We start from the raw sequence: 23,499 nt of genomic DNA on the forward strand, positions 1-23,499 counted from the left end.
CAGGTGGTCAGAGTCACCTGGGGCGAGGGAGGTGGAAGGTGAGTGGGTGTCCAGCGGAGATATGTCTAGCGTGCCAGCATCAGGGTGGGTATCGACACTCCCAGCACAGTCAGTTGGAATTGCAGTGAGTGGGCCATGGCAAAGGCTGCCCTGTTCTGCCTCTGGCCCCAGCTGCTGGGCTCAGCTCACCTACCCCCATAGTCTAGGAAAACAGGGTTGTAAGGAACAACCAGCCTGGCTTAGTCAAGAACAAATCATGCCAAACCAACCTTGTTTCCTTCCTGGACAGGGGCACAGGCCCCTGGCTAGGGGTGTGTGCTGGGTTATGCACCCCAGCCCAGCCCTGGGAGGGTTAATGACACCCTGAGACACCAATTAGGTGAGCAGGCATCACCTGCGCAGGGTTAACTGCGAATGACGCACTAAAAGCAGGAAGCTGAGGGCTGCAGGGAAAGGGGCCTGCAGTCACTCCTGGGAGGAGGCTGGTTGGCTGGCTGGCTGTCAGGGGTGAGCCCAGGGGAAGAGTAAGCATTGGGTGCCTGCCCTGGAGTAGGGCATCTGAGCCGAGGGTAGGATGGGTGCAGTAGCCACGGGGGTGGTGTAAGCTCCAGGGGTAAACCCAGAAGCAGGAACGAGCATATAGGGAGGCTTGGTAAGAAGGAGCCAAGGGAAATGGGGACAGAGGAACTGAACTGTTGGTGACAGGGTCCCTGGGCTGGAACCTGGTGTCATGGGTGGACCTGGGTTCCCCTGGCAGCCACTGATATAATGGCACAGAGCCCGAGCTGAGGCCAAACGCCATCTGGAGCCGGCATGTGGACAGGGGTCCACGTTACCAGAAGCAAGGCTATTGCAGAGCGAGCAAGGAAGAGCAAGGGGGAACCCGCCGTAGCGAGAGCTCCGTTCCCCGACCGAGCTGCAAGGAGGCGGTAGTGGTGAGTGGCAGTGCTGTTACCTCCTATCTCCAGCTTCCCCAGTGTCTTGATTGTAATAAGGCTTTTGATGCAATCCCATGTGACATTCTCATAAGTAAAGTAGGAAAATGTGGTTTAGAGGAAATTACTATAAGGTGGGTGCAGTTATCAATGGTGTGCCGTCAAACTGGTGGGCTCCCAGGGGGTCAGTCCTGGGGCTGGTACTAGTCAGTATTTTCATGAATGACTTGGATAATGGCATGGAGAGTCTGCTCAGAAAATGTGTAATGACACCAGGCTGGGAGGGGTTGCAAGCACTTTGGAGGACAGAATTAAAATTCAAAACAACCTTGACAAATTAGAGACTTGGTCTAAAATCAGTTGGTTTGGCAAAATGTGCAGACGATACAAAAATTACTCAGAATAGTTAAGTCCAAAGCAGACTGCGAAGCGTTACAAAGGGATCTTACAAAACTGGGTGACTGGGCAAGAAAATGGCAGATGAAATTCATTGTTGATAGATGCAAAGTAATGCACATGGGAAAACATAATCCCAACTATCCATATGAAATGATGGGGTCTAAATTAGCTGTTACCTCTCATGAAAGATCTTGGAGTCATTGTGGCTAGTTCTCTGAAAACATCTGCTCGATGTGCAGTAGCAGTCAAAAAAGCTAACAAAGTCATTAGGAAAGGAATGGATAATAAGACAGAAAATATTATAATGCCACTAGATAAATCCATGATAAGCCCATATCTTGAATAGTGCGTGCAGTTCTAGTCATCCCATCACAGAAAAGATATATTAGAATTGGAAAAGGTACAGAAAAAGGCAACAAAAATAATTGGGATCTGAAACAGCTTCCATATGAGGAGAGAGAAAAAAGATTGGGACGGTTCAGCTTGGAAAAGAGATGACTAAGTGGGGATATGACAGAGCAGGGATCGGCAACCTTTGGCACGCGGCCCTCCAGGGTAAGCACCCTGGCAGGCTGGGCTGGTTTGTTTACCTGCCGCGTCCGCAGGTTCGGCCGATCGCGGCTCCCACTGGCCGCGGTTCGCTGCTCCAGGCCAATGAGGCCCCTCAACTTCATTCTCCGTGTGTCCCTGAGTCTCTGATTGCCAGATGCTAGGACTGGACGACAGTGGGTGGATCACTTGATTCCCTGTTCTGTTCATTCCCTATGAAGCACCTGGCATTGGCACTGTCGGAAGACAGGATACTGGGCTAGGTGGACCTTTGGTTTGACCCAGTACGGCCGATTTTATGTTCTTATAAAGAGGACAGTGATCAGTTGTTCTCCATGTCCACTGAAGGTGGGACAGAAGCAATGGGCTTAATCTGTAGCAAGGGAGATGTAGGTTAGATATTGGGAAAAGCTTTCTAACTCTCAGGGCAGTTCAGCTCTGGAACAGGCTTCCGCTGGAGGCTGTGGAATCCGTCCATGGGGTTTTAGGGGCCTGATGCTGGCCCAGACGTACAGGGAGGGAGCTGGCAGAGGCGGTGAGTGCTGCTGGCCTGCTGTTGTCAAACTGCCATGTTCTGCGTGTTGGGATTTTCAGGCTGCCGGCCCCAGGGGCAGAGTCATAGAATCAATCATAGAATCACAGAATCTCAGGGTTGGAAGGGACCTCAGGAGGTATCTAGTCCAACCCCCTGCTCAAAGCAGGACCAATCCCAACTAAATCATCCCAAAGCTCCAGCCAGGGCTGCAGGGACGCAAACGGACAGGCCACTGGGCTGGGCTAGATCCTCTCTGGGGAGGGGGTCCAACCTGGAAAGAGGCGTCTGGCACCGTTGATGTTATCCGGGTGTCTGGGATCAGCACTTTGGGCTCCTTTGATGAGCGGAGGGAGGTGCATTGGCTGGAGTCTCACCTGTTCCCTCCCCAACAGCCTCAGTCCTGCCTAGCTGCAGTTTGCAGGGGGTGCAAGACGCCCTTGCCCGCTGGCCAGCCTCTTCCTCCCCCAGAGCAGGGATATTTTGGGACCCCTGGCAGGGCTCAGGTTCTACTGCAGGCAGCAAGTGCAAAGTCTCCAGAGTTTGGAGAACCCGGGATGGTTGCAGCAGCCCTGTCGGGCCTCCCCACAATGCACTGTGCTGGGGAGAATCCGTAGCAACAGAGATCTTCCCTGCCATGCCCGCCCTGGCCACGGGGCTGCTGCCCCCATCATCCACATCAGCATGAGGGTCCGGCTACGTGGCTGGCAGAACAGGGTGCAGGGCATGCCTGGCATACTTTCCATGCTGTCCAAGCACTGGTGGATCATTCATGCCCCTCCACCCACTCTGCATAAGGACAGTCTCCTATAAACCCGCCCCTGGTGCAGTGTGGGGGAAGAGCGCCCGGGGTGGGGGAGTGGGAATGTGATGGGGGAGCAGGGATCGGGTGCATTTCCCCCACACACACCAGGGAGAGGATTTCAGTGGGGGGCCCCCATTCTCAGCTGTAAGGTGGCTCCCATGTGCCGTGCGAACAAGCCAGACCCCCAAGGCTGCATGGCACAAGCAGAGCACTCCGGACAGGCCTGGACAGAGTCCTGGAAGCACCGGGCAGGGGACTGCAGGGGCCGGCATCTGTCACCGCGTGTCCCATGCAGGAAGGGGAGGGCTGGGCAGGGCAGCCCGGGCCAAACCCCTAGCTCCTGCTGCTATAAAGGAGACAGCTCTGGCTGGGGCAGGGCAGGACCAGCTAGAAAACTGGTAGTAAGGGCAGTACTGCCAACCCCAAATGTGCACCAATCAGGAGATGGGCTTTAAAATCATGAGATCCTATAAAGTACTAGATGTGGGGCTCTATTGCCTTCTGCTTTTTGAGCCTTTGGGGTGCCCTGGGGTCCCATTTTGAAGCTTTCTCCATGGCCACGGGGGCTAGAAACTTACTTTTTCTTTAAGAACAAAGGCTGAAATCATCACAGACTCCAGGAGTTGGGGCTTTATGGAAAACAATAATTATTATGAGCAGGGCCGGCTCTAGGCACCAGCAAAACAAGCTGGTGCTTGGGGCGGCACATTTTTAGGGGCGGCACGGCCGGCGCCAGAATGCCGCCCCCAAAAATGTGCCCCGGCCGCCCTAGTTCACCTCCGCTGCTGCTGCCACTCACACGCCGCTTCTCCCCCTCCCTCCCAGGCTCTCAAACCTGGGAGGGAGGGGGAGATCCCGAGCGGCCGCCGTGCGGGCGCCGCTTCTCCCCCTCCCTCCCTCCTAGGCTTGAGAGCCTGGGGGGAGGAGGCAGGGCTGGGGATTTGGGGAAGGGGCGGAGTTGAGGCGGGGCCGGGGGTGGGGTAATTAAAAAACGGGGGGTGGCGGCCAAAATTGTTTTTGCTTTGGGCGGCAAAAATCCTAGAGCCGGCCCTGATGATGAGAATTGGCAACACTGCGGAAGTGCAAGGCCGGGGGGAGCCTCGTTTGTCGCTGTGGGGTGGGAGCTGGAGGGCAGAGGGCACAGCTCCCCTACAGGGCTGGGGGTGTCTGTTAGACTGGCATCTGTAGTGCAGTGAGGAGCCCTCAGGTGCTGCTTAGGGGGATGTGGAGGAGCTGTGTCTAGGATACGCACAGAGGGGGCGGATGGCCAGGGCACTAACCTAGGCCTTGGGAGAGGTGGGTTCCAGTCCCCGGCTGCCAGACTCCCTGTGTGACATTGGGCAGGGCCCTTCGTCTCTGACCCAGGTTCCGTCTGTACAAAGGGGTAGCAGCCCTGCTGGCTGGGGGAGGGGGACAGGTAATCACAGGGAGGCGTGTGGACACCATAGTGCTGGGGCACGATGAGCAGCAGAGCTAGCGTGAGTCCCAGGGGGCGGGTTAGGAGACACACCTGTGGAACGAGTTACAGCCGGCACTGGGGCACGGGGCGCTGCAGGGAGCAGGTGGCATGTGCTCTAGGACGAGCAGGGCTCTCTCTAGCCCTGGGGGAGGCAGTTCAGGGGGAGGAGCCTGGGAGATCCCTGGGGGGCACATTAAAGTGAACAAGGAGGAGTCGGGGAGCACCTGTGGGGAGGGTTTTGGCTGAGCTTGGGGGGCACACGAAGGATGCTGCTCTCTAGGCTCCAGTGCTGTGTGCATCACGGTAGAGCCCTGGGGGGCTCTCCTGGGTGACAGGAGGGAGGGGGCCAGGAGCTGTGAGAAACACCCTTTTGTTTCAGCCCGAGGGGAGGGCTGGTTTGGGGAGCACCCCAGAATTCACAGGGAGGACACCCCCCCCAGGGTGATCAGCTGGAGAGAATTTCGGGTGAGGACACAATTGAGCCGTTTAGAGTCAGCCCCAGCGTGTGACTTTAGGGTAAGTGCTGGGGGGACCTGAGAACACAGGGAGAAAGCTGGCAAATCTGGGGGAGACCTGCCTGGGTGAGGAGCCGCCAGCTGGGGGGGGCATGCAGGGTCCAGCCATGTACCATGAGCACGGGTGTGTGCGCTTGGCTCCATGGGTGCAAAGCCTGGAGAGCAGCACCCGGGGCTGCCAGTTAAAGGGAATCCCTGGGGGGGGGCACATCTAGGGGGATGTACGGCATGTGCTTACCGGGAAGAGCTTCTTCACAATGCTCCTGTTAACTGCCTGCCGTCTCCCATCATGTGCACATACGAAATTCCACCCTAGCAGCCCAGCTCTGTGTGTGTGTGTGTGGGGGGGGCCCTCAAGTTTAAGGGGATCCCAAATCCTAAATGAACCCTGATTGCCTCCCACTGGGCCCAACTCCCCTGGTTACCTTCCACAATCCTTAGGAAAACAGGAGCTAGCCCCAGGCACAAACGCTGCCCTCACCTGTGACCCAACATGGCTAACTGGGGTAGCTTAGGAAGAAGTGATCACAACTTGGTCACATTTGTTATGTGCAAACAGAATAAAGTCCAAACCATTATTTATTTATCCACTCCCTCTCCCTCGCACACCCACATCATGCTTTTAAAGGGTCAGTGTCACAAAGTTGAAGACAATTATGAGCCAAATCAGTTGGGAGAGACTTTAGACAGAAACAATGCAAATGATACACCTTTACCTCGATATAACGCTGTCCTCGGGAGCCAAAAAAATCGTCTACAGCCAAGCACTGAGGTACAATTGCATCTGCTCCAACCCCTCAGACAGAGACCAACACCTACAAGATCTTCACCAAGCATTCTCAAAACTACGATACCCACACAAGGAAATAAAGAAACAAATCAACAGAGCCAGACGTGTACCCAGAAGCCTCCTGCTACAAGACAGGCCCCAAAAAGAAACCAACAGAACTCCACTGGCCATCACCTACAGTCCTCAGCTTAAACCTCTCCAACGCATCATCAGTGATCTACAACCCATCCTGGACAATGATCCCTCACTTTCACAGACCTTGGGAGGCAGGCCAGTCCTCGCCCACAGACAACCCGCCAACCTTAAGCATATTCTCACCAGCAACCACGCACCGCACCATAACAACTCTAACTCAGGAACCAACCCATGCAACAAACCTCGATGCCAACTCTGCCCACATATCTACACCAGCAACACCATCACAGGACCTAACCAGATCAGCTACAACATCACCGGCTCATTCACCTGCATGTCCACCAATGTTATATATGCCATCATATGCCAGCAATGCCCCTCTGCTATGTACATTGGCCAAACTGGACAGTCACTACGCAAGAGGATAAATGGACACAAGTCAGATATCAGGAATGGCAATATACAAAAACCTGTAGGAGAACACTTCAACCTCCCTGGCCACACAATAGCAGATGTAAAGGTAGCCATCTTACAGCAAAAAAAACTTCAGGACCAGACTCCAAAGAGAAACTGCTGAGCTCCAGTTCATTTGCAAATTTGACACCATCAGATCAGGATTAAACAAAGACTGTGAATGGCTATCCAACTACAGAAGCAGTTTCTCCTCCCTTGGTGTTCACACCTCAACTGCTAGCAGAGCACCTCACCCTCCCTGATTGAACTAACCTCGTTATCTCCATACTGATTTATACCTGCCTCTGGAGATTTCCATTACTTGCATCTGAAGAAGTGAGGTTCTTACCCACGAAAGCTTATGCTCCCAATACTTCTGTTAGTCTTAAAGGTGCCACAGGACCCTCTGTTGCTTTTTACAGATTCAGACTAACACGGCTACCCCTCTGATAAAAAAATCTTACCGTGTTATAGGTGAAACCGCGTTATATATAACTTGCGTTATATCGAGCCGCCGGAGTGTGCAGCCTCCCGAGCGCTGCTTTACCGCGTTATATCAGAATTCATGTTATATCGGGTCGCGTTCTATCGGGGTAGAGGTGTAGTTGGGAATTGTTTAAGAACATTTTACTATATGCCCTGAAAGCCACAATCAAGAAAGAAGACTGCACTGGTTTCAAACACACAAACTCAGCAAGGCTTAGAGGGGAAGTGAACGCAGCTATAAAAAAAAAAAACATATATAACAAATGGAAGAAAGGGAAAATTGACAGTCATTAATATAAAGCAGAAGTTAGTAATTGTAAAAACTTGATAAGGGAGCAAAAAGACAAGGTGAAATCTGTGGCCATCATCGTTAAGGACAATAAGGAGTTTAAGTGTATTCGAGACAAAAAGAATGCTGACAATGGTAGTGGTTCGTTATTAGATGGAAATGGTAGAATTGTCACTAATACAGAAATTGCAGAGGCATTCAATAAAAATGGATGATGTGGCTATATCACATGATGGTTATGAAACACTTTCTATTCCAACAGTAATTCAGGAGGCTGTTAAACAACAGTTACTAAAATCAGACATTTTAAAATCAGCAGGTCTGGATAACTTGCCTCCAAGAGTTTTAAAAGAGCTGGCCGAGAAGCTCACTGGACTGTTAATTTTCAATAACTCTTAGAACACTGAGAAAATTCCAAAAGATTGGTAGAAAGCTCCTATTGTGCCGATATTTGAAAAGGGTAAATGGGATGACCAGGTAATTACAGGCCTGGCAACCGGATATTGATCCTGGGCAAAATAATAGAATGGCTGATACAGGATTTGATTAATAAAGAATTAAAGGAAGGTAATATAGTTAGTGCCACTCAACAGGGGATCATGGAAAATAGCTCCTGTCAAACCAACATGAGATTTTTTTGATGTGATTACATGTTTGGTTGATAAAGGAGGTAGGTCTCAAACTGTAACCAGGGAATCAGTGTTGCTAGTGGGGTCCCACAGGGATTGGTTCTTGGCCTTACACTATTTAATATTTGTACCTGGTACAAAACATAACATCATCACTGATAAAGTTTGCAGATGGCCCAAAATTTGGGGGCCGGTAAATAGTGAAGACAGGTCACTGACACAAAGTGATTGGGATCACTCGGTAAGCTGGGAACAAGCAAAGAGTGTGATTTGCTACCACTAATTGCACAGATCTAGGATCAAAGAATGTAGGCCACAGTTACAGGCTGGGGGACTCTGTCCTGGGAAGCAGTGACTCTGCAAAGAATTTGGGGGTGGATAATAGCTGGACGAGAGCTCCCTGTGTGACACCATGGCCAAAAGGCTGGTGCGATCCTTGACGGTTGTTCTCCTGGGGTTGAACCCAGACCAGTGGGAGGTTGTGTCACCACCTGCCCTGCACCGCTGGGTGCCTTCAATGCTGTGCTGCCATGGCTCACAGCTTGGACACCAGCAGCCAGCCAATGTCCCTGTATGGTCACACCCTGGCTCCCACTGCCCAGGTACCGTTTGCAGAGTGACACTGAGACGCTCCCAGTCCCAGGATTCCCCTAAACCAGGGGTGAGCAAACCTTCTGGTGAGAGGGCCACATCTGGGTATGGAAATTGTATGGTGGGCCATGAATGCTCATGAAATTGGGGTTGGGGTGCAGAAGCAGGTGAAGGCTCTGGTTGGGGGTGCAGGCTCTGGGGTGGGCCCAGAAATGAGGAGTTCAGGGTGTGGGAGGGGGCTCTTGGCTGGGGCAGGGGGTTAGGAGAGGGGCAGGGGTGCAGGCTGTGGGTGGTGCTTACCTCAAGCAGCTCCTGGAAGCAGCGCCATGTCTCTTCTCCAGCTCCTATGCAGAGGTGTGACCAGGTGGCTCTGTGCGCTGCCCCATCTGCAGGCACCGCCCCATCAGCTCCCATTCGCCGCAGCTCCTAGCCAATGGGAGCTGCGTGGGTGGTGCTTGGGGCGGGGGCAACGCACGGAGCCCCCTGGCTGCCCCTAAACATAGGAGCTGGAGGGGGGGACCTATTGCTTCTTCTGGGAGCCTCGGCACATGCACACAGAGCTGGAGTGCAGGAGCAGGGCAAGCCCCAGACCCCACTCCCCAGCAGGATGTGGCCCACGTGCTGTAGTTTGCCCACCCGCCTTAAACTGTCTCCCAGCCTCCTCCAGGAACACGCAGAAGTTAGTAAATTTGCTGCTGCTTTGAAGAGGCAGAAACAGCAGGTTGTTCTCTTGACTGGAGTTATCCAATCCTGTCAAAGCAGTGCGGTGGGTCAGATACAAAGTCAAACAGGTTCATTCAATTAAGAAGCCAGATTTGAAGTGAGTTGAGGTATAAATGCTAAAGGTAGAAAGGGTTACAAACAAAAGCAAAAATATGCTGGGAGAGCTAAGGCAAGCTAGAGGAAACTACCTTGAGCAATTTTCCTTTGCCAGCAATGGCTGACTAGTTTTTAGGCGAGGCCCTCCCAGAGTCCAAGGAGCTGGTTTTCCTCATCTCCTCAGGTGAAAGATCACTTAGGGGTTCGCTCCAATGAACCTTTGCAATGTATCCTTTGAAACGTATCCCCGATACGTTCCTTTTCCCTGCCGGCTGTGGCTGCCGGGCTGTCTAGTGGAGACTGCAGGCTGTCTTCTCCCCGCGTGTGATTTTTACACTGGACACAAGCTGTTCCTACAATAGCCCATGGAATTTGGTCACCCTGTGCTGGAGGTATTGGCCTCTTTCCTTTGTCTGGAGAAAACCTATTTATGGACTCTCCGACATGCCTGATTGAAGCACCGTTTAGTCACATAATTTCAGCCCAGCTGCATACTGCTTGGTATGTACATCCAGCAAGAATGTTAATGAGCAGTGAGTTATGAGTTTTCCAATGACGTGACACCTTTTAGATCCAGAGTATAACAACAGGGAGTTGGGTACACAGAGCTGGTTCGGCCAGCTGGAACTCACTGCTACATACCAGGGAGCCCCTAGCCTTCGGCATAGGCCTGCTCTTAGGGCCACAGATGTGTAGTGTGTGTGTGAGAGAGAGCCACCTCTGTGTTTGGCACCGGTGAGACCAGTAATGGGATACTGTGGCCGGCACGGGTGCCCACACTTCAAGATGGATGTTGATAAATTGGAGAGATTCAGCAAAGAGCCACAAGAATGATTAAAGGATGAGAAAACCTGCCTTGTAGTGAGAGGCGCCAGGAGCTCCATCTATTGACCTTAACAGAGAGACGGTTAAGGGGTGACTTCATCACCCTAGATGGGGAACAAATATTTGCTAAGAGGGCTCATCAGTCCAGCACATATCGGTATAACAAGATCCAGTGGCTGGAAAAAAACTGTTACTATTCCTTCCGTAACTGTAGTTCTTTGAGATGTGTTGCTCATGTCCATTCCAATGTAAGCGTGTGTCGCATGCATAGTCACTGGAACGTTTTTCCCCTCAGTGGTGTCTGTCAGGTCGGCTCTGGTGCCCCCTGGCGCCCTCATGGTGCGGTATATAAGTGCTGCCCCGCCACCTCTCAGTTCCTTCTTACTGGCTATTCCGAGAGAGGGGCAGGAGGGCAGGTTCTGGAATGGACATGAGCAACATCTCGAATAACAACAGTTATGGAAATGTTAGTAACAGTCTTTTCTTCTTCAAGTGCTTGCTCATGTCCATTCCAATGTAGGTGATTTCCAAGCAATTGGTCAGGAGGTAGGATTGGAGTTTCGCTGAGAAGCAGACTGTAGCAACACTCGGCCGAAGCCTGCATCAGCTCTAGCGTGCTGGTGATGGCATAGTGTGCGGTGAACATGTGGATTGATGACCAGGTCACTGCTCTGCAGATGTCCTGGATTGGGGACCTGCACCACGAATGCCGCCACCGATGCTGGCGACCTCGTGGAGTGAGCGGCCACGCAAGGAGGTGGGACTTTTGCCAGGTCATAACAAGTGCGGATGCAGGATGTAATCCAAGAAGAAATTCTCTGGGCAGAGACTGGACTGCCTCCCATCCTGTCCGTGATGGCTACAAACAGTTGGGTGGCCTGTCTAAAGGGCTTGGCTCTCTCTGTATAGAAAGCCAGCGCATGTCTCACGTCCAGCACATGCAGCCTCAGTTCCTCCCTGCTAGCATGTGGTTTAGGATAGAAGGCTGGGAGAAAGGTGTCCTGGCTACTATGAAATTGTGAGACAACCTTTGGAAGGAAAGAAGGGTGTGGTCGGAGCCACATCTTGTCCTTGAAGAAGACCATATACTGTGGCTCAGAGGTGAGGGCCCGGATCTCTGAAACACTTTTGGCTGAAGTGATGGCCACAAGGAAAACCACCTTCCAGGACAGATAGAGCAAGGAGCACGTTGCCAATGCCTCAAATGGAGGTCCTGTCAGCCTTGTCAGTACCAAATTCAGGTCCCAAGGGGGCAGAGGCTGGTGTACTAGTGAGTACAGACATTCCAAACCCTTCAAGAAACGGCAGATTGGGTTTGAAAATACTGCCCAGCCATACACCCCGGGGTGAAATGCAGAGATCGCGGCTAAATGAACCAATGGCAGAAGTGTGATCACCTTGTCCAGAGGATGTCGGTCTGGTATGTACACTGACACCCACCATAATTGGAGTGGCCTCAGACAGAGTCGTGTGTGTTGCACCACGTAAGTACAAGACACAATGTGCCCCAGAAGCTTCAAGCATTTTCCTGCTATGGTGATGGGGGAATCTCTCAGACCGTTTCTGAGAGATTCAATGACTCTGAATCAGCTTTCCGGGAGGAAGGTTCTGGCCTGGTTTGAGTTGAGAACTGCCCCTATGAACTCTATTCTCTGAACCGGTGAAAAGGTGGACTTTTTCGTATTTATCAACAGCCCCAGGTTCTGAAAGGCTGACTATCCGTTCTACGTGCGCCTTCGCCTGACCCCTGGATCGACCTTTGATCAGCCAGTTGCCCAGGTAGGGGTATACCTGCACCCCTCGGCTCCTGAGGCAGGCTACCACGACTGCCAGGCACTTCGTGAACACCCAGGGGCTGCTGACAGGCTGAAGGGTAGCACTGTAAACTGATAGTGTTTGTGGCCTACTATGAACTGTAGGTATTTTCTGTGTGTCCCTGAAAGATGGCAATGTTCTTTAAGTCGAGGGCGGCGTACCAGTCCCCCAGATGCAGAGAGGGAATAATTGAGGCCAGGAAGACCATGCCGAACTTCATCCTTTTCATGGGTCTGTTGAGGTTTCGCAGGTCCAAGTTTGATTGAAAGTCGCCATTGGCTTTTGGGATTAGGAACACCCAGCTCCTTGATTCCCGTGGAACCTCCTCCACTGCTCCCGCCCGCAGGAGTGACTGCACCTCCCAGGCCAGAAGACTCTCGTGATTAGGGGCCCTGAAGAGGGACAGGGAGGGAGGGTGGGAAAGAGGGAAACAACGGAACTGGAGGGTGTATCCGACTTCTACCATGCAAAGTACCCAGCGGTCCATAGTAATGCGAGCCCACGCACAATAGAATTGGGACAACTGGTCCATGAATGTAGGGGAGATAGGATCCGGAAACTGTCCTGGTATGCCATCCTCGGGCATACCTCAAAATGCCTGTTTTGAGCCTGTTGCATTCCTTGAAGGGGCCTGTGTCTGGGACGATGCAGAGTGAGGCCGACGCCTCCTCTTGTAGCCTGTTTTTCCTGCTGCCATACTCGTGTCTTGGTTGGTGGGGTTGTGCGGCTGAGGCTTATAACGTTTCTTGCTGGGGCTGGCTTATGCCGACCCAAGGACTTCAAAGTAGCCCTTGAGTCTTTCAGACTGTGGAGCTTTGAATCCATTCGCTCCAAGACAAGGGAGCCCCCTTCGAATGGCAGGTCAGGAAGGGCTGTTGGACCTCGTAGGGCAGCCCTGAAGCTGTGAGCTCCGTCTCATAACCACCGCTGAGGCCAATGCATCTAAAGCTGCCTGGAGGGACGCTTTAGCGACTACCTTACCCTCCTCAACTAGAACTGCAAACTTGCCCCTGGACTCCAGAGGCAGGAGTTCTTTGAACTTTTCCATAGCTGACAAGGTGTTGAAGCCAGAGCGGTCTAGAAGGGCCTGATGGATAGCTATTCTCAACGGAGGCCCCTGGTTGCGTATACCTTTCTGCCGAATAAATCCTTGGCTTTTGGGGATGGACCTTGTTGCCCCATCTCTCCCTCTTGTTGGCTGGAGAAACAACCAATGAGCCAGGTGGTGGGGGGCTCTATAGAAACCCATAGCTCTTGCTAGGGACAATGTATTTTCTCTCCATCCGCTTAGCCACAGGCCGGAGATATGCAGGGGTCTGCTAAAGCACTTGAATCGGTCCCAGAATAGCGTCATTTAAGGGCAAGGCCACTCGCGATGGCCCTGAGGGTTCCCATATGTTCACTAGGGAATGTGAGGACTCCGCTACCTCCTCAGCTTGTGTTCCCAGATTCTGGGCCACCCTGCATAGAAGTTCTTGATGTGCCTCATCACAGGCACTGACTTCGCAAAGTGCCGGGGGTACTCACCCCCTGGCTCCGCCCCAGGCTCCATCCCCACTCCACTCCTTCCCCAAGGCCCCACCCTGCCCCTTCCTGTCCCCACTCCACCCCGCTCCACCTCCTCCCACCCAGTTCCACCCCCTCCCAGAGTGCACCGCATCCTCACTCCTCCCCTCTCCCTCCCACCCTCCTGCACGCTGCGAAACAGCTGATTGTGGCAGGCGGGAGGCACGGGGAGGCGCTGATCCCATAGTCATCCTATGTGGACACTATAGTGGTCCCTGCCATTGCCTCGTCCAGGGAGGAAGATGACAAGGTTTGTACTGGCACCGGGTTCTGGACTGCCTCCTCTGCAGGTGGGTCCCTTGGTGGTATGTCCTGCCCCTCACTACCCACTTCGGCACCGGGGATCGATCCCTGTTCTGAGGGGGATGGTGGGGGAGCTTGGCTCGCTGATGCTGCCGAAAAGGAATGCCACAATTGACACAGCAGAAACTGCTGGAGCCCCCAAGGATTACACATTGGCCAATGCCTTGGCATATGCCGTTGTACTGGTGGCCGTGGTGTTGGCACCATACTTTGCACTAAATCCATTGCCTGGTATCTGTGGTCGGATCGATGTTTACTCCTATATGAGGCATAGGATTCTACCTCTGAGTCTGTCTCAGGAGCAACACTTCTGGATGAGCACAGTGGAGCTGTGCGGATCGGGGCTGTGCAGAAGAGCAATGCTGCGCAGGCGAGTAGCTATGCCACGCCATCATCGCCGGCTTGCCCCTGGCAGGTGCTTGCTTTGGTGCCGAGGTAACCATGGTGCCGGAGCTGCTGCTGACAGCTCATGGCCGGCTGGAGATGGTGGCATTGGGAGGAAAAGGAGGTTCCTCACCACCTCAAACACCTCCATGGCGTGGCCAGGGTGGCACTGGACTTGACAATACCCTTCCGGGGGCCGGCGTCAATGGTTCCGTGTGCGCCGAAGGTGCTTCCGAGTGACCTGGCATGGGTCGTGTTCTCTCTGTGATCCTATGACTCACTAGTCTTGGGGTTGGTGAGTGTCCCCAGTCCATCTGCCATTGTTCCTTCTTTGGCACCAGTGATGGTGAACAGTGCTAAGGAATCGGTGCTGGAGTGGTCTTCCCATGCACCAGGGAAGAACGATGGTAACCTTGCCTTTGGCACGGAGTCTTTCCTTGGGGCCGGGGAGGCAGAGCAGCGCAGTGCCTCTCTCAATGAAAGCGGGGCGTTTCTGAACGAGACCAAAGTGCTCGGTACCACTTCCCCCTTGCAGCTCCGAGGGGGGGTGAAGTGCCGCCTCCATCAGAAGGAATTTTAATGTTGTCCTTCTCCTTTTTGATCTTGGGCCTGAAGTTCTTGCAAATGTGACACCGTTCTTGTACGTGTCTCTCCCCCCCCGCCCCCCGGGCACTTTAGGCAACTATCAGGCAGGTCACTGACTGGAATGGGTTTGACAAGCCACACACCGTTTGAAGCTCTGAGACCGAGGAACGCCCTGGAGCCCAGGACGGACTAGCCCCATGGAGCGGGGAACCTACTAACTACTTAACTACATCCTAACTTAACTCGAAGATAATAACTATATACAATTTATTTACAGAAAGTCCACTGAGAACAACACTTGCAAGCGCAAGAGACCAGCAATGTTCCAGTGACCGTCACGGGCAGTACGGAACTGAGGAGGCGGCAGGTTGGCAGGTCCCTATATACCACGCCATGAGGGTTCCAATCCAGGGGACCCCAGAGCCAACCCAACGGGATAGCATGAGGGAAAAATTTTCTGGAGAGGGTGCATGCGTACATACACCAGGGTGGAATGGACATGAGCAAGCCATCGAAGAACTGAAGCTACTCAAAAAATTCAGGCCAGGCACCGGTGCTAGTTCTCTGGGAGGGCTGCAGGGTGCTGGCCTTGTGACCTTGCTCCCAGCGAGCACTCCAGGTGTAAAGTGGTGTGGAGGAGGCTGTTCCCTCCTCCCTGTTCGCTGGCTGCTCTGCTCTGGCTCTGGGATGTGTCTGCTCCATTTGGAGCATGAGCCAGACCCTGCCTCAGAGCCCAGTGTAACCGGGGGCGAAATCTGCAGCCAGGCACTTGAGACGAGGAGAAGCTCCTCTTGGCCTCTGCCTCCCTTTACCCTGAGGCAGCTGCCCTGGGTGCTGGGGTGAGATCCTGGGCCCAGTGAATCCATGGGAGTTTTGCCCTTGATTTCCCCAGAGCCTGGAGTTCACCCTGGTGGCTCTTGGCAGAGGCTCCCCTGGGCTTTGGGCAGCCGGAGCCCGGCTGTGCAGCATGAAAGGACTGGGAATCCTGCCTGACCATGAGAGACTCCAGGCGCTCGATCTGCTTCGCTTAAAGGGAAAGTGATGGGGTGACCTGATCCCAGTGTGTAACGAATATTTGCTAATGGGCTCGTCCGGCTCTAGCAAAGGTCTAACCCGACCCAAAGGCTGGAAGCCGAAACTAGCCCGGTTCAGACTAGAACCAAGGCGCAGATTGCGCTCAGTGACAGTCGCTAACCACTGGAACAACTGACCTTATCTGCTCTAGTTCAAACAAATTAATTGGGGGCAGTCACACAGCCTGTGTTCGTCTAGGGGTGAGACCAGATGATCAGGGATCCATTCTGGACTTCGACGCTAGGAAACTGGGTAGCGACAACGAAGGGCCCAGTGAGGCTACGACCCATGGCAGCCTGTGCATGAGCCTCCAGCCCGGGCAGACAGACTAGCCGGGCTCAAGCCAGCGCGCAAAAATAGCTGCGTGGGCGTTGCAGCTCCAGCGAAGGCTCAGGCTCAGGCTCGCCACCAATGACCACGTGCTACTGCAAGCTGCTCTCCCCCAGCTGGGTCGCAGCGGCAGGGCAGCCCCCCGGGGTGTCACCCCCCCACACACCCCACAGAGCATACCACGTCCCCACGGTCTGGCCATGAGCGGGATGCTCCTGCCCTAGGCACTGGGCACACGGCCAGCTCAGAGGGTGACTCCCCTGGTCGGCGGCACCACCTGGTGGCCAGTCCTGGTGTCACTACACTGGGCAGGACGCCCAGTCAGGGTCCAGGCCCCTCACTGCAGGGTCCGGCTGCACTTGGGCCTGAGCCCTCCAGCAGCAAGTCCAGCCCCGCTCCTGCCCCGCCGGAGGGGGTGGGAGGGCAGGAGTGCAAACCCCCAGTAGGTGGGTGCACGGAGCAGCCGGGGGCTCAGGTTCAGCTCAGCAGATAGAGCAGGGCCACTGGAGCGCATGGGGGAGGCGCTGCAGCGAAGGGGGAGCACCTGGGAGACGCAGGTACAGGGAGCAGCCCCTCGGGAATGGCTGTGGGGTTTGGGGTCTGGCGAGTACCCAGCTGAGCAGCTGATGGGACAGGTGCTGGAGGGGAGGGGCAGGTTCTAGGTGAGCCCAGGGGCAGTTTAGGGCCAGGATTCAGGGAGCTGTCTGTGAGACTTAGTAGGACGGGTATGGGGTGATGCTGGAGAAGGACCCACATGTTCAAATGTGACTTGGGTCAGGCCCTGCCTTGGACCAAGGGCTGGTCCCTGCCCAGAGCAGGCTGCACAGCTGGGACTGCACCCGTGTGGGGAAGTGGGGGGTGGGGGGGGGGGCAAGGCAGGGATGTGGGAGCCCAGTGTCTGCTCCTTGCTATTCCTTTGAGTGGGGTGCTGCCTGGGAGCTGAGGGGGAAGAGGGAGGGCAAAGGTGGCAGCCCTGCCCTGGGATCTGGGCACTTCGGCCTCTCCCCTCTCCCCGCATAGTCTGAAGGGAGATGGGGAAGGCCCCAGCTGCTGCAGGCTTGGAACCCACAGGCCAAGCTCAGCCCAGCCCCTGGGAGAAGAATGAACCTCTCAAGCAGCAGGACCCTCGCAGTGGGGGGCCCCCATAGCAGTGAGGGGTCAATGCCCAACAAGCAGGCAGGCTGCTCCGAGGGGCTGGTGCTGAGAGCAGCCGGCCGGGGGCTTCAGGGGCAGCACGGGCCCAGCTGCCTGACAGGGAGTGAAATTCAGGCCCTGCTCTGCTACCACCAAACAGCTGCTGCTTGTTCTGGTGGGCTCGAGACCCAGCTGCCTGTGTGAGGGGGCAGGTGTTACTGCTGCTGCAGCCACCTGCTCACGTTCCCAGGAACGCTGTGTCATGGGGATGCCCACTCCTGCTGCCCTGCTCTAACCCTTAGGCCAGGCCCGTTTCCTGGGGCTGGCACTGCCCAGCAGTGATGCCACTCCGCAGTCACTACCCAGGAGGCATCGCCCTCCCCATCACGCCAAAGCCTGCTGGTACCCCTCACCCTGCTTCCCAGGGATCTCCCTGCTCTGGAGGACTTACTCCTGCCCAGCTCCCCGGGGCACTTCCCACTCCTAGCTGCAGCTCCCCAGTTCAGTGACATCTGCCCCTCACCTTTTGCCTTCCACCCTTCACTTCTAGACTGCTCCGAACTCTGCCCGGCTCCCTCCCTTCTCCAGTCATTGCAGATTATCCGTGGTGTCCTGCCTCTGCCAGACCCTGCTTCCCCAGGCCGGGCAGTCCTGGGAGAGGGGAAGGTTTATAATGGGGCAGGTAGAGCACCAAAGGGTCTGAAAACTCTGCCACCTCCGTGCTTTGGATCTAAAAGCAGTGGGGAAGGAGGGGGCCCCAGCAGAGAGGAGGGTCCGGGAGAGGCCACTGGGGTCTCACACACAGGGAGGGAGCAGCTGCCCCCAGCCAGCCCCCCAGCAGGCCACTGGGATCTCTCCCAGCAGCCCGGGGAGAGCGGACGCAGCTGAGCGTGGCCACTGATGCAGACCAAAGAAGCAGGAAAGCCGGTTTTATTGATGAAGAATCCTTTGCAAGGAGCCATCCCGTTCCCCACCCCGGGAGTGGCAGGGCAGCCGCTTTCCCTTCACGTTTAACAGTGGAAGCTCAGAGTATCAAAATAAGAGGTGAGAAGCCTCAGCGAGTGCAGGGGGGGGTTCAGGATCCCAGAGCGGAGGAGGGGTGGGGGATGTAGGGCTCCAGGGCCCAGGGCAGGAGATGCTGGGGGAGGGGGGTTAGTGGCTAGGGCAGCAGGCGAGTTCAATACTTCAGAAATTCAACACTACAAAAATACTGGAGCTCTCGGACGCATGACGCAGGCACTTGGGAACGAGGAGCAGCAGGGGGCGCTGGCTGGGGGCTGCTCCAGGGGCAGGCAGGTCCCTGCAGGTAGGAGGCACAATGGGGCAAGGGGGCAAACCTAGAGATTAACCCCTCGCACCCTGGAGCAGAGGCACTGGGCGACAGGGAAGGCGCAGCCAGCAATAAGGCATCAGAGGTGAGGGTGGGTGGGTGCAAGAGTCACCAGGGAAGCAGTTTCTGTCCCCCCCATTGCACAACTGGCCCCGGGGCGGAGCCGGGTGAGAACCCGCCTCCAAGCTCGACGCCCAGAGACGTGGAACCCACAAAGGCACAAAGGAAAACGCCTGAAAGGTGTGTGGGGGGAGGGGGAGCTTGGGGGGCGGGGCAGCCCCAGGTCCACGGGGCTCGAGGCAGCTGCATAGGTGAGCCCCAGCCCAGGCCTGCAGAGCTCCAGCCTCCTCGTACCCCGCGGAGCACCCGGCACTGTGGCCGTGCCCAAGCAGAGTGGAGAAGCGTGTGCCCGTGGCGCGCTGGCTGCGCGGTGAAGCAGAGAGTTGCTGGTGCAGCACCCGCTGGGGGCAGCGGTGGGCAGTGTCAGATTAGTCCCCAGTGCGCTGGGCAGCAGGCGAGTCTGGGTGATCCAGGCAATCCCTGCTCAGGGCTGGCCTGTATTAAATAGGAGGCGGCGGCAGCAGTCTCTGTGGTGAGAGGGGGTGGGCAGGCTCAGCTCATGGCCACGCTCCCCTCAGTTCTGCCCCTCGTCCCGCAGCTCCGAGGGCAGGAACTTGTACTGCTGCTGCCGGATCATAGCCAGCTTCTTCCGGGCCTCCTCCAGCTCCCGCTCCTTCCGCAGCATCTCCTCCTGCGCTGCAATGATCTGCCAGGGAGAGACTCTGGTGAGAGCCCGCCCTGCCCATGGGTCCTGGGGCCCCGCGAGCACCGGCTGGGGCCCCGCCCACGGGTCCTGGGGCCCTGCGAGCGCCGGCTGGGGCCCTGCCCACGGGCCCTGCGAGCGCCAGCTGGGGCCTGCTGTCCCCCAGGTTACGGACAGCTGGCGTCAGCCACGCTAGAGAGGTGTGAATGTTGGCTTGCAGCGAACCAACTCCAGCCGAGGGCAGTGGGCTGGATTCTTATTCCCTCATCCTAACCCTAGCATCAGATCCAGGGCTACGCAGTATTCTCAGGTTTACGCTGAACCTCTGACTCCCCCACCTGTCCCCGTGCCCCATGGCCGGAGTCCCCCATGGGGACAAACATACACTCCATGTCTCGGGCATCCTGTAAGAGCTGAGAAGTGGGACTCTCCCCACGGGCCCCACAGAGCTGCCTCCAGGCCGGGGGTCTCTCCTCGTGGGCCCCGCAGAGCCGCCTCCTGGGCCGGGGGTCTCTCCTCGCAGGCCCTGCAGAGCTGGACCTTGTTATGTACCTACCACGACTATCCAGCTACAACAGTCACTGCTAACACTCTAGCAGGGATATTAAACCTCATGCTCAGGGCTGGAGCCAGACTAACGGTTAGAGCCCAGCAGGAGGCCTGATGTGGGGCAGATTATCTTACTGCAGGTGTCTTGCACCCGCCTCTGAAGTGTCTGGTGCTGCTGCTCCAGGCACGACAGGACCCCGGGCCACACCCTGTCTGGCACTTGGCAATTCCTGTCCTGACATCCAATGCCATGTCTCACCCCAGCCCCATTCTCAGCACCCCCCGGGGGCGCAGGCAGCGTCTCACCGCAGCAGAGACATTTCCAAGGGGGAAGGCAGAGGTCTGAGCAGCTCTTGGCCCTGAGGCTGCGAGGGAAGCACATTTTCTGGCTGTATCGACGTAACTAAGCAGCAGTGACACAGTTAAGGGATAAGGTAGAGTTGTCGTTAGATTTCAGAGGCAACACGCCCTGGAAGGAAGGGGCATTTCCTCTGCTCAGGGCTGCTGTTTCAAGCTGCCTGCAGCCTCCCTGCTCCTCACCTGCGCGATGCCCCCGACCATTTTCTCCTTCACCACCACCGTCTCGTTCTCCTGGTCCTGGAAGGCGGCTGCTTTCTGGGCTGCCTTCACCAGATGGTCCGATGCCCTCTTCACGGCGTTGCCAGCGGCCTGGGCAGAGAGAAGGGGAACGTGACTCAGCAAGGGGCGCGGTTCTGTGACCTGCGAGTGGGCAGCCACCGCCCAGGATGGCTAGAGCAGGGCTTACTGGGCTCCAGGGGGAAGGTTGGGGTAGGCTGGCAAGGGGCCACGACGGGGGCCAAGGGCTGGTGGGGGCTCCAGGCGTCAATAAGGGGCAATAGGACCTGTGCTGGTGGGATGTAGTGACTGCGGGGGGTGGGGAGATGCCAGGCTGGGGACTCCCTGCAAGTGCAGGGTCAGGGCACAAGGCGGTGGCCTGGGCTGCAGCCGTGAAGGTGACTGTGCTCTTGTACCTGGACCCCCGAGCTGCGGGTCGTGCAGGTGCTGGGAGCTGCCGGGGATTCCTGTACGTGGCCAGCAGTGCAGAGGCAGCAGAAATGCTGCTCAGGGCCCAGGGAGGGACGGACCCAGAGCCCAAGCCAGGTAGAACTGGGCTCCCAGTGGGGGCAGGGCAGGACAAAGGCCTCTGTACCCTGGGAGCGGGATGGGGTCACAGGGCTGCCAAGAAGGCCTCTGAGCCGGACGACAGGCACCCCGTGCCCAGCGCTAGGGCCCCGCTGCTCCTTAACTCCTTGAGCGCCAGAGCCCGGAGCTGCCTGTGAGCAAGCACCAGAGCCAGGGGTCTCACTCGCCCTCCCCAGTGGGCCTGCCAGAGCCTGTCCCCTCCCCCTCACAGCTAACCTTTTCAGTGCCACAGCCTGAGGGTTTGCACCCCTCCCCTGAGTTAACCTCGCATCCTGTGCTTGCTGGAGCAGAAGTGCTCCCAATTCACCCAGTCATCATTAACCCTTAGGGTTCTAGAGAGTGTGGGGTAAAGCAGGCATCACCCCAGCACTGGTAACCCTGGAGTCCGTGCCGTGGAGCAGGTGACCTGGCGCAGCCCAGTGCAGCTGGGAAGGGAACTGTTCTCAGTTGCTGGCAGCAGCCTTGGGTTTGGTGCCCTGGGGGTGTTAATTCCCCCGGGATGAATCGTGCTTTATAACTACACGGGCAAGCCGGGTACAGTGCAGCAGGGCTGATATTTCACACCCCATTCCCGGGGGGAGGCACAAGACCCTGACAGGGTGGGGAGCTCCACTCACCCCACACCCTGCGGTGGGAAGGGCCCTGCCAGCACCAGGACGCCAGCCCGGCTTGGGATGCCCCATCCTGTGCTGCGCATGCGCCCCAGCTCCGGAGCGCACCCCCTGCTGTCCCTAGGGGAGCCAGGCCCCCCGCCCCCCCCAACCCGACCCAGGGACTCACCTGCAGTCGCTTCATGGCCTCAGAGTCCTGGTCAGCCTTCACCTTACAGGCCACCAGGAGCTGCGCTGTGGAGGCGGCCACCTGCTTGGCGGAGGAGATGAGTTTCTCCTCGCTGGCGTGGCCCTGCACTGCTGCGTTCGCAGCCTCACACAGGTTGTTGGTGGCAGCAGCCACCATGCGGGCCTGGCAGGGAGAAGGAGATGGGGTGAGTGGGGAGGGGCCTGGAAGGGCGAGGTCCTGGGGGAGGGGGGGGAGAGCAAGGAAGGGGTAAGGCATGTGGAAGGGTGAGGTCCTGTGGGGGGTGGGGATGGGGCACATGGAAGGGCGGGGCACGTAGAAGGGCGAAGTCCGTGGGGGAGGCGGGGCATGGGATGGGGCATGTGGGGGGCAAGGTCCTGGGGAGGCACGTGGAAGGGCGAGGCCCGGGGGGGGGAGGGGGAGAGCGTGGAGGGGGCCAGGAGGGAAGGCGATGCCCAGGGTGGGGGGCAGATGGGAGGGAGGGAGAGGAGCGACCTCCGTGCCCTGCTGCAGCTGGCGTGAGGAAGGAAGGGGAGCGAGGGGCAGGATCTCACGGGAAGAGGCTCCCTACAGAGAGGGTGACGGCCCCCCCAGTCCCAGGTAGAGAGGACATCAAGCAGGGAGGAACCTTCCCCCCACCCCGGGGCAGGGCCTGGGCACAGTGACTCCGATACTAAAGGGCCTTTGATACTCACGGCTGAAATGAGCCCCTGGGACCACTGGCCGTCGTCCACTGCATTGGCGGGGATGGCACCCACCTGTGGGAGCAAGGACAGGGTGAGTGAGCCCGTGGTAATGGCGTGGGGCCCAGCGAGCGGCTGCAGGGAGCACGCAGCCCTTCTCTGTCCCTGGCCCCAGGACCCCACGGGCACGGCAGCCCTGGGCCTTGTCCTGCACTCCAGAGCATCCAGCACCCAGGGAGGGGTACCTCTGTGGCAGGGCACCCCACAGCTGCCTGCCCCCTACCACTGAAGGCAATGGGCCTGAACAGCGACTCAGAGCCAGACGCTCCAAGGCCAGATGGGACCATTGTGAACATCTTGTCTGATCTGGATACCACAGGCCCTAGGACCGGTCCGAGCCCCCTGCACGGCACAGGGCCCTAGGACCGGTCCGAGCCCCCTGCACGGCACAGGGCCCTAGGACCGGTCCGAGCCCCCTGCACGGCACAGGCCCCTTACAGGACTTCCTTGGATTAATTTCTGCTTCAAGGCCAAGGCCAGGGCTTGAACGAGAGCAGATTCTTTAGAAAAACACCCAACCTTGATTTCAAAAGTTTCCAGCAATGGAGAATCCACCACAGCCTGGGGTAAGTTGTTCCAGTGGTAACTACCCACACCGGCACCTTATTGCTGGCTTCAACTTCCATCCACTAAATCTTTTGTCTGCTAGACTGAAGAGCCCTCTGTGACACCCTGGCACTCCCTTATTCACCACTGTCAGGTAATTAGGATATGTTTTGCACAAACTATGCCTTGTGAGGTCTCATTCTA

General features: G+C 56.6%; 1 protein-coding gene across 1 annotated transcript in view; it reads right to left on the minus strand.

The window, feature by feature from the left end:
- Nucleotides 1–19,304: 19,304 nt before the first annotated feature.
- The window catches only part of TLN1 (talin 1), a 157,888-nt gene continuing 153,693 nt past the window's right edge, over nucleotides 19,305–23,499 (minus strand). The window contains exons 54-57 of the mRNA XM_065405943.1: nucleotides 22,702–22,764; nucleotides 21,989–22,171; nucleotides 20,585–20,713; nucleotides 19,305–19,498 (exon numbers count right to left, since the gene is read on the minus strand). Of these exons, the coding sequence (XP_065262015.1) occupies nucleotides 19,367–19,498; nucleotides 20,585–20,713; nucleotides 21,989–22,171; nucleotides 22,702–22,764 (507 nt within the window). The 3' untranslated portion in view covers nucleotides 19,305–19,366. The remainder of the gene's footprint in view (nucleotides 19,499–20,584; nucleotides 20,714–21,988; nucleotides 22,172–22,701; nucleotides 22,765–23,499) is intronic.

Source organism: Emys orbicularis, chromosome 6 (assembly GCF_028017835.1).
Source record: "Emys orbicularis isolate rEmyOrb1 chromosome 6, rEmyOrb1.hap1, whole genome shotgun sequence".
Lineage (NCBI taxonomy): Eukaryota > Metazoa > Chordata > Testudines > Emydidae > Emys > Emys orbicularis.